General features: G+C 38.4%; 1 protein-coding gene across 1 annotated transcript; it reads left to right on the top strand.

The window, feature by feature from the left end:
- The first annotated feature begins 815 nt into the window (after positions 1–815).
- On the top strand, positions 816–3,579 carry LOC124553852 (zinc finger protein 729-like). The gene has a single exon (XM_047127848.1). It carries the CDS (start codon positions 907–909, stop codon positions 2,503–2,505), a length of 1,599 nt encoding a protein of 532 aa, XP_046983804.1. The 5' UTR covers positions 816–906; the 3' UTR covers positions 2,506–3,579.
- Positions 3,580–11,656: the final 8,077 nt, after the last annotated feature.

Here is an 11,656-nt window from a genome sequence, read left to right as displayed (position 1 = left end):
TTGCTACATCCACTATCAGCTACTGCTCAGTTATAGGCAACATACAAACACAGCTGATTTTAAGTGACCTATTACTAAACTGTGGCAGATGACAGGTTTTGTCCTTGAATTTAAACTCGTGTCCTAACCTTACCACAACTATGTGATCTGCAGTATACCCAAGAAAACAGTGATCAACAATCTGTAGCACAATTGAGATCATGATCATTTTGTTCAGAGCATGTAAGGCTAGGCCTCTATGAGCGAACTCAAGTCAGAAAAATTTCTTAATATGTTTCTTTGCATAGCCATCTTCTGCAGCAAAATTTCAGTTTTCGACGAAAGCAAACTGTAATTTCTTACTGTCATTGGTTACTTGAAACCATAAATCCATCAAAAGCAAAACAATCAGAAGCAGCAATCAGGATAGAATAATATGTGCATGCTCCTATGCACCCACAGCCATATCCACACTCAAATTACCTCATTGGGAAGCTCAAAGATGTCCATTTCCATTGTGATGGAACGGGGTAGCTGCAGGTGGAATTGTTGGACCCAAATATCACACAGGTAGACCATGCACCTACTGGCATTACTTGCTCTCAAGACTATGGTAGAATGGACTGTACAAAATTCTATCGTTCTGGCCGAATGTCATTACGATTTTAAATCACTTACATTTACTGAATAAGTTATATGTGAAGCCCATACATTTTTACTTTCTGTTTATAGTACCTGATTTTGTGGATTGTGAAATACTGTTTTTTTTTGTATCATGTAAATCAACATTTCACACCTCTTTCCTCCTTCCTCAGTTTAATTCAAAATGCTGGTGACAGGTGTGACATTTCATATCAAGAAACATTACATCAAGGAGTAGTCTATGACAAGCTGGAGATAGATGCAGAGAAGTCAACAGATTTCTGTATGTCTTATAACTATACCAAAATACGGACTTCACAAGAAGACAGCTTATGTGGCACGAGATTAAGTTGCAGCATCAGGGAAAAGGAATTCCATAAGTTCAACTGTAGTTTCTGCCTACAGAGCTTCCCTTCAAAATACAGACTCATAATGCATATCTTCATCCACATTGATGGTGTGCAGGCACCTGCATATGTGTGTAAGTCATGTGGTGAGGTATTTCCCACTGATGGCTGCCTGAAAGAGCATTTGAGAATGAGTGAGGGTGACCAAGCATTATCTGCTGCCAACAGTGAGAAACCTGAATGCGGTGATGACCATAAAAACAATATCTCCTTGGAGTGTGTACGAGCAGGAATCGTGGAACAAGCTGAAAAGAAATCTTCATCCAAGGAAACCAAGAAAACGAAGAAAACTTTAAAGAAATCCTTTAATGACATACATAACACAGGTAATGTTACAAAAGTTGCAGAGAAACTCGAAAGATTTCATGACTATGGAACTTTATGTACAAGTGATAATGCTAATGTCCACACTGTGCTAAATGCAAAGAGAAATCACAAATGTGATGTTTGTGGTAAATTGTTTACTCTGTTACGTAATCTTAAGAGACATAGCTTAATACACTCAGCAAAGAGACCCCACAAATGTGATACTTGTGGCAAATCTTTTAATGTATTGCGTAATCTCAAGAACCATGTCTTAATCCACACTGGTAAGAGACCCTACAAATGTATTCTTTGTGGAAAAACATTTATTTTTGCTGACCGTCTCAAGGCACACGAATTAATACACACAGATAAGAGACCCCACGAATGCGATGTTTGTGAAAAATCGTTTACTCGGTCGGCCCATCTCAAGAGGCATGTATTAATACACACTGGTAAGAGACCCTACAAATGCACTGTTTGTGGAAAATCGTTTACTCAGTCTGGCAGTCTCAAGTTACACGAACTAATACACAAAGGAAAGAGACCCCACGAATGCGATGTTTGTGGAAAATCGTTTACTCAGTCGGGCCATCTCAAGAATCATTTGTTAATACACACAGGGAAGAAACCCCACGAATGCGGTGTTTGTGGAAAATCGTTCATTAATTCGAGCAATCTCAAGGCACATGAACTAATACACACTGGTAAGAGACCCCACAAATGCGGTGTTTGTGGAAAATCGTTTACTCTGTCGAGGAATCTTAAGGCACATAAATTAATACACACAGGGACGAGATCTCATCAATGCGGTGTTTGTGGAAAATCATTTTATCAATCGGGCAATCTCAAGGCGCACGAACTAATACACACTGGTAAGAGACCCCACGAATGCAGTGTTTGTGGAAAATCGTTTACTCTGTCGAGCAATCTCAAGGTACACGAATTTATACACACAGGAAAGAGACCACACGAATGTGATGTTTGTGGAAAATCGTTTACTAAGTCGAGCCATATGAAGAGGCATATTTTAATACACAGTGGTACGAGACCCTACATATGTACTGTTTGTGGAAAATCTTTTACTCAGTCCGGCAATCTGAAGGTACATGAATTAATACACACTGGAAAGAGACCTTACAAATGTAGTGTTAAAGGTAAATCGTTTCCTTAATGGAGCAGTCTCAAGGGACAATAATACACGTTCAACAGCGACCACACGGATACAATGTTTGTGGCAAATCGTTTTCAGAACTGGGTCATCTGAAGGCATAAATTAATACACGCAGGAATGATCCCCTAAAAATGTGATACTTGCTGCAAATATTTGTCTCACTCTGTTATCTCAATAAATAATAGTACACACTGGTGAATCATCGTACAATTGTGGTATTTGTGGAAAATTGTTAATCACTAGAGTAACCTCGAGATACAGTTATCACTACACATTGACAAAAGGCTACACAGATGTTATTTGTAGAAAATGTTTTACTCCGGTTTATCATCTTAAGAAGCATGCAATAATACATGGAGACCACTGAAAGTACTGTTGTGATCAGTACATGTACACATGTTGAAAGAAGACTATGAGTGTTATGAATATTGTTCATATGTGCTACAGAGGGATCACAAAAAATGACAAATCCATTTTTCGCAGCTTCACATTGGAAGAAGTTGCACGCAGAATACAACTTATGAAGTACAGAATTGCAATTTTTTGTTGTAAATGCTCCATGCTCTAATGATATGGCTACCAAAAATTTATGAATTGAGAGATCTTTTACTCATGAGTAGAAGTTCCATGCAGTAAGCAGGTCCCCATATTCTTCAAGAGAATGCACCAGCATATTGCTAAATATTTCAAAGAAACTGCCATTTCAATGTTCATGAAGCTGTATGCACTACCCAGGCGACAACAGAAATATTTTTATTACATATCCATCACTCAGGCTATTCATCTCAACAATGGAGAAAGATCCAAAAATCTCATGATTATGTAAACATGTTACTGAGGTATGCCTCCTTAATGGTAATGATATTTGTGTGATCAATAATCTGCACACATGCAAACTTTCTGTGCTAGTTCTCCATTAGGAAATAACTGATGGTGGCAAGTATACAAAGATAAGGCAAAAACGATAATTATCTGCCTAGTAGCGTTTTGATTCACCTTAAGAATGCATCAGTGCTTCTGTGTGGTATGGACTGATTCTTTGTTAGTTATCCAGCAGTAAATTGGACTTCATGTGTACATACATCTCACAGTTCCCATTAATTGTAGGCTACCGGTTTGTTGCAGTGTAGTTGGTGTGCATTAGCATCCCACATTCATCATGATATGATATGAGACGAGCTTGGTCGGAAAGGCAACAGTGTGAGCACTCATGCTGCTCAAACCATTGCAGTGCGATTCTGACCTTGTGATTTGGACAGTTATCCTGCTGTAAGATGTTGTCACTCTCAGGAAATACATGAAGCATTAAGTGATGCAGATGTTGCAATATTGTTCATGTTCTCCACATCTGTCATCGTGCTTTCAATTATGACCAGCTATTTCTTGGTACCTCATGAATATCCCCCATAGCATGACATTGCCTCCATGTTCCTCCACCTGTTGTGTGGTGCATGTATTGAACAATTGTTCATCTGGATGATGGGATGTCTGGGCATGACCATTGACCTGGTCCACAAGAAATGTTACTTTTCACAACGTGACACATCTTTATAGGTATGCAGTCCAATCTCAATTATCCCATTTGTATTGCTATTGTAACTGCCAATGTTGTTAGATCAACATGGGAATAAGAAGCGGTTATATATCTTGGGGCTTCATGTTCAACAGTGTCTGCTGAGTAGCTTGAAACTCTTCAGCCTGCTCAAGCATTTTCTCTTGTCTACACAGATTGTCATCTATCCCACTACAGAGCAGCTAGGTTCTGATCTCCTTGTTCTAGGTAACGCATGGGCATCCTACAACCTTTGGTCAATTTGTGGTTTCACCATCTTTCAACGATGTTCCGTAGAGGCTCAAGATAGAAGCATCTGAGCAGTCAACCAGATTTGCTGTTTGTGAGATGCACTTACCCAGGCAACAGGCAAAACCATCTGCTCTTTGGCCAAATTATTTATGCCAGTTTTTACACATACTGTAAATAGAATGATTACCCATTCATGTCAGGTTATATAGTTTCATTACTGTGTGACATAACCATAGTGCCACTGGGTAGGACACACTCCTCCTAGGGAAGTGGGTATAATCATTTGGATCAACAGTGTATCTTGACACAGAAGGGTCTTTTGTGTAGTAATTCAAATTTTCATGCTTTGTTAAATTTTGTGCCAATGCACTATCGTCAGTTTAAGTGACACATTTCATGTGAAAAATATATTTATTTCAGAGCTCTGTACATAATTCTGAGTTAATGAAGATTAATTTTATGCATCAAATCTTTTAATCATTTGTCTGTGTTTAAATATCATGTAACTACTGTACAAACATCAATGGGAAACCTGTCATCATGTAGTGTCAGATAATAATTCCAATTGTTTGTATAAACACAAGGACAGTTGAAAGAACTGTGTGGTTACTAGAATATGAATTTAATCCAAATGCATAATTTTTATTGTAATAAGTTAATTTATTAAATGTGCTTTCTTTCTAATTTCTTTGTTTTAATTTCATTATTTTAGTTGCCCTTCATCTGCTTTAAACATGATTTCATAGTGTGTATTTTCCATAATTTCTCTGAGTAAATGTGAGGTTTTCAGAAATTTTCACTAATGCTTGGTCTTATATATCATATTTGCTTTTTGTCAGTTTTTTGATTTCCTACAAATTTCTTATTGGTGTAAGGTATTTTGTTAAAGTTTGTTATACTTTTAATAACTTGAAACAGTTGTTATTAAGTGATAGGCATTTTTGAGTTTTGCGACACTTTCGGCTGTGTGGCTTTTTACTGAAATGAGAATGTATCTGCTGTGATAGTTCTTGCAGGATAATAGTGTGCTGCTATAGGGGCTGTAATACTGCAGTGGCTTTTAAATATTTAGGGAGTGCTGATCTATTTATAGTTTGTGGGATCCTATTCTCATACACACTCGATAAGAAATTTTGGTTGTGACTTGGCATGAAATTGCATGGATTTGAAATTCTGTCACTCCCCTTATAGTAATGTTGTTACACTATTGTCAGACTACTTAATTCCATATTTGGTACTATGCTCTTTGTTGATGGTCTACTTCAATCATGACAGAAAAATATTTTGTTCTCTCAGTAATATTTGCTGAGACAAAAATCGTTACCATTATTATTCAAGTAAGATCAGAGCTTTGAATTCACAAACTTACAATGCTATACTCACATGAAGCTTAAATTCTGGATTGTAACTCTTCTATTTTAATAGTCTCATCACTGAAAATAAGGTTGTGATGTTTCTGAAGATTCTGAATGGAAATTAAGTATCCCACAGTGATGTATTAAAATGGGATTTCAAATAGAAGGAAAGAACAACATTGACAATAGTACTTTGTCAAAATAAAGTGCCATTAATTGTTGTAATGTGGTATTTATATAAGAAGACCAAAACAAATGTCATTATAAGTAACTGGTTATTACTGCCATCATCATATGATGTTCCTGACCACTTTTAGATCTTTTCTGCTGAAATATATCTGGCAAATGCTGTAAAGGCTGTAATGAATATCTTCACATTATCACCATTGCACTTAAAGCTAATATGGGTGGCATTTGCCAACCAAAAATTCTTAGGGAAATCATTTAGACACGATTATTGTTGCCTTGCACTCCTGTCCAAAATGGTTCTTTTTAAAACATGTATTGTTAGACATCTGTCAAATACTGTTAGTGTTCACTTGATTCCAAACTGAATCATAAATCAAGAAAGTATGATTGTAAATATTCTGTAAGCAGAATTTGAGTACTTTTTGTATGAAATTACGTGAGTGGATTGAGATTGTTGGAAGATGATACAGGTTTCATTTAAAGCTAAAAAAGCTACTTTTCACTAAAATATAAAATTGTGAAAATAGTTTGCAGATTCATGCTACTTATTTGGATCCTGTGTGTAAGTATTCCTGCTGTTAAAATTTTTTATGGTTTAAGTTTAATGTAGCTACATTTACTAAGGGTAAGTTAACTAATGTGCCACATAGAACTGCAGGTGAGAGTCACTCATACATTTATACCCATAAATTTGTATAAGATGGAGCTAGGCAGTTGCACATCGACACAGTTTCATAGCTTTGGTTACAGTGCATGGCACATGAGTGATCTATGCAATTCATACATTGTCTCATAAAGAACAGATTGAGATGCACCAGTATCCCCCTGTGGTGTTTCCATTAGTTAAGTCTATTTAATTATACTCAGGTTAGTCAATTTTCAACAAATATTGCCATAAACCATGCTATGGGACATTTCTTAAGTATTTGAATTGCTACAAATAATTCTCTCTTCAGAGTTAACGCCTCATCTAATAATGGGGTACATGAAAGGAGCCTCCCTTAAGATTGCAATGTTTTTTGATAAATACAGGGTTATTACAAATGATTGAAGCGATTTCACAGCTCTACAATAACTTTATTATTTGAGATATTTTCACAATGCTTTGCACACACATACAAAAACTCAGTTTTTTTAGGCATTCACAAATGTTCGATATTTGCCCCTTTAGTGATTCGGCAGACATCAAGCTGATAATCAAGTTCCTCCCACACTCAGCGCAACATGTCCCCATCAATGAGTTCGAAAGCATCGTTGATGCGAGCTCGCAGTTCTGGCACGTTTCTTGGTAGAGGAGGTTTAAACACTGAATCTTTCACATAACCCCACAGAAAGAAATCGCATGGGGTTAAGTTGGGAGAGCGTGGAGGCCATGACACGAATTGCTGATCACGATCTCCACCATGACCGATCCATCGGTTTTCCAATCTCCTGTTTAAGAAATGCCTAACATCATGATGGAAGTGCGGTGGAGCACCATCCTGTTGAAAGATGAAGTCGGCGCTGTCGGTCTCCAGTTGTGGCATGAGCCAATTTTCCAGCATGTCCAGTTACACGTGTCCTGTAACGTTTTTTCGAGAAAAAGGGGCCGTAAACTTTAAACTGTGAAATTGCACAAAACATGTTAACTTTTGGTGAATTGCGAATTTGCTGCACGAATGCGTGAGGATTCTCTACCGCCCAGATTCGCACATTGTGTCTGTTCACTTCACCATTAAGAAAAAATGTTGCTTCATCACTGAAAACAAGTTTCGCACTGAACGCATCCTCTTCTATGAGCTGTTGCAACCGCGCCGAAAATTCAAAGCATTTGACTTTGTCATTGGGTGTCAGGGCTTGTAGCAATTGTAAACGGCAAGGTTTCTGCTTTAGCCTTTTCTGTAAGATTTTCCAAACTGTCGGCTGTGGTACGTTTAGCTCCCTGCTTGCTTTATTCGTCGACTTCCGTGGGCTACGCGTAAACTTGTCCGCATGCGTTCAACCGTTTCTTCGCTCACTGCAGGCCGACCCGTTGATTTCCCCTTTCAGAGGCATCCAAATGCTTTAAACTGCGCATACCATCGTCAAATGGAGTTAGCAGTTGGTGGATCTTTGTTGAACTTCGTCCTGAAGTGTCGTTGCACTGTTATGACTGACTGATGTGAGTGCATTTCAAGCACGACATACACTTTCTCGGCTCCTGTCACCATTTTGTCTCACTGCGCTCTCGAGCGCTGTGGCGGCAGAAACCTGAAGTGCGGCTTCAGCCGAACAAAACTTTGAGTTTTTCTACGTATCTGTAGTGTGTCGTGACCATACGTCAATGAATGGAGCTACACTGAATTTATGAAATCGCTTCAATCATTTGTAATAGCCCTGTACAGAGATGTGAACTGCAATCAGGTGTACCCTGGGCAATGTCAGAGTTCAGCTCAGAATGACCTGGTGGCTAATCCTTTCACACCAGAAGTATTAGAGACATAAAATCAACGGTCGTTTTTGGACCAGTGTTGACTATAATATCCGTGAATATTGAGGGAATACCTCAATGCGAGCAACAACTCTTGCAAGACATGTGCCACACTAAGCACTGTGATATTTTGTGTGTTCAAGAAATACATAGATACCCAGCAGAGACGTCCTTCTGTTCCTGGAATGAAACTGGTTGTTGAAACACATGCACATTGTGGAAGCGCCATCCTTACAATACCTGACCTTGAAGTCTGTAGAGTTCGTCAGTCAGGTGATAACAATATTGAAATTATTACTGTTACGTAACTGTGGAGTCACATCATCATATAAACCTCCAGCAACAGATTTTTCCTTCATCCCACCTGAAAATTTTATTACAGGGAAAGATTCTATTGTGATAGGTGATTTCAACAGTCACAGCCAACTTTGGGGGTACGCTCAAGAGGATCAAAATGGTGAGGCTGTCCTCATGTGGGCTGAAACTTTCCATCTCTCACTCCATCATCACAGCAAACTGCCTCATTCTTTCTACAGTGGACGCTGGCCATAATCCGTATCTGCTTTCTGTTAGTGAAAGTATTTTTCATACCTCCATTAAATCCGTCTGTAAGCCCATACCGAATGCACATCGACCCATTATGTGTAAAGTGCTCCCACAAGTAAGATCTCAAGAAATCCCTTTCAGACGAAGGTACGTCTTCAAACGGCAGATTGGCAGGAATTTTCAAAATTATTAGCTGAGAAAATTGCACTACAGATCCTGTGATAGATCAATATGAGAATTTTGTTAACGTCGTTAATGCCTCCTCCTGAGCATCAATTCTATGAGGATGCAGAATGAACTATATCAAGGGTATAACACCTGAAACGGCCTCTTTTCTTAAAGAATACTACATGAAGTTTGAAGAAGATCCTTCTAGTGAAGCCACATCAAGTCTTGCACAGAATGTCCTCTCTTTAATATCTGAGGCAAAGAGAGAGGAATGGATACAATTGATGGCTGATATGCTATCAAAATCTTTGGAAAAATTCACTGTTTCCTACTATGAGAATTACTTGAAACCTTATCCTGCAAGACCCAGACCTGCACTTTCCACATGAAGAATAAACAGGCAAATAGATCCTTTAATATATCCTTGGGGTATCGTACTTGAAATAATTGTACTCACAAATATCTTGGAGTAATACTGGATAGAGGGCTAACATATAGAAAGCATTGCCTAAACACCAAACAGAAAGTGGCAGCCAGAAATAACACAGTGCGAAAATTGAGAGGTACATAATGGGGGTGATAAACCATGCACTGTGCGCTAAGTGCACTTGTTCTATGTTGTTCCACTGCTGAATATGCATGTTCAGTATGGAACAAGTCCAATCATGCCAGGAACATAGATGAGGCTCTAAATGAGTCTTGCCAGATTATCACAGGTTGCTCAAGACTTACTCCTGTGGACAAACTCCATTGCCTCACTGGCATAGCTCCTCCTGAAATGAGAAGTTAGGTAGCTGCAAGATATGAGAAAAGTAAAGCCACAACAAAGGAAACCCATCCACTAATTGAGGCTGAAATCAAGAAAGAGCTTCTTGACAACTATTGAGGCTCTCATCGAGAATCCACATGTGGCAAGGATCTTGCGATGGTGGGAGGAATGTCGGTATTTTGGAGAATGGATCGCTCCAAAGGAAGAACTTCCTCATGGATATTCGGAGAAGTAGTCAATATGGAGGTCTCTCAATAGGTCACGATCAAACACAATGAGATGCAAAGTCAATCTTCAGACTTTGGGTTTCTCTGTGGAATCAGTTCTTTGACAGTGTGGTGTTGAGCAGACTAACAGGCATTTCCCCTCATTGTTCCTCATCACCAACCACCTGCACCGTGCAAGACCTTATGAGAGCTGCACCAAATGCACTTTAAGTGTCCAATTTTTGGTCTTCTTTTGTGTAAAATTGTCAACACATATATTTTTTGACGTTTCTGTACTTTTGACATGATAAATAAATAATCTGACAATAGTAACATCAAGGGAAAAAAACTATATCATTTGGTTTTAATGTCCAGTGAAAAAAAAGGTTATTAATTTGTTAGTGGAGGACACATAAGACGGCTTTTGGTACAGTGATATTAGCAACGAAATAAACCCAGTAATGCATCCTTTTGTGGTTAACCAGATGGAATGCCACAATCATAGTATTAAATCTCAGCAGTTTGCAGGTACAAAGACGCACAACCTAGTTAATACAAACCCAGTTTGATATTCCTTCTGACAAGAACAGGGAAAGTAAGAATATGGTGGAAAATATTAGTACTCTGTATATGAAAATTAGCAAACACTAAAAGGATGATGGATAGCACCAGCTACAAGAGTTGTGCCTAAACAAAAAGAAAAACGAGTGAAATCCTAGCATGAAATCGTATCAGCATCATTTGTGGGAATATAGGAGCTGCTGCAGTGCAGAACACCAGGTGGATTGTGGGCAAGATAGTCGATGGTTGTGTGGTTGAGTGAGGGCCAATTAAGAGTCATAAATATAGTCAGAGAAGTCTGCAGTTATTGCAGTGCTAGTTTATATTGGGCCATCCAGGAAAAATGAAGTTGCCAGTCTCGATAGCAACAGGGATGGGTCGTCTGATCTGTAGCACAGATAAAACACAAGTGAGGCTGTCGTGGATGCCACAAACCATGTTTGCTTTAGCACAAGTAAATAAAAAAAGACTCACAAGCATATCGGTCTAAATCAACTCCCCTGTACCAGCACGTGCACCTAGCTATTATGATTGAGCACAGAGGGTGGAACCGTAACGAAAAAAGAAAAAAAAATTATTAATATCTAGGGATCCTTTTTTGGAATTGCACACAGAGTTGTACATTCTTAACCTTTCACCCTTTTGAATAGGCCACGGATGTAGGTGAAGGGACATTGTTAGGGACGTAAAATTACAGGGCAAGTTTGTTCAGATCTGAGTTTGGTTTATATTACAGTAACGAAATAAAAAAATATCTGTCCATAATAAAAGGTTTGCTGGCCATTAGATGACCCAGGGTAGTTGTTGTGGTATTCCAGATCTGGCAGAACTGTTGAAGTGACATGCTCAGAAAAAGAAAATAGTTCAAACACTTGCACAATCGTAATGGGAGGGGTCTTCAGAAATAGTGTAGTAGTAGTAGTAGTAGTAACACAAATAAAAAGACTGTGTTGATACTGAGGATAAATGTGGTAAGCAATAATTATTTCAACTGTGGGTATCGAAATTAATTATAAGTAAAAAGTGCCAATATCTTTCCCATGAATAGAATGATACTGTGCAAAAATTACAATATGTTCAAAAATGGTAGAAATTTGAAAATTT

Source organism: Schistocerca americana, chromosome 11, assembly GCF_021461395.2.
Source record: "Schistocerca americana isolate TAMUIC-IGC-003095 chromosome 11, iqSchAmer2.1, whole genome shotgun sequence".
In the NCBI taxonomy this organism is placed as follows: domain Eukaryota; kingdom Metazoa; phylum Arthropoda; class Insecta; order Orthoptera; family Acrididae; genus Schistocerca; species Schistocerca americana.
Note: the sequence above shows the minus strand (reverse complement) of the source record. Positions and strands in the feature narration are given on the sequence as shown.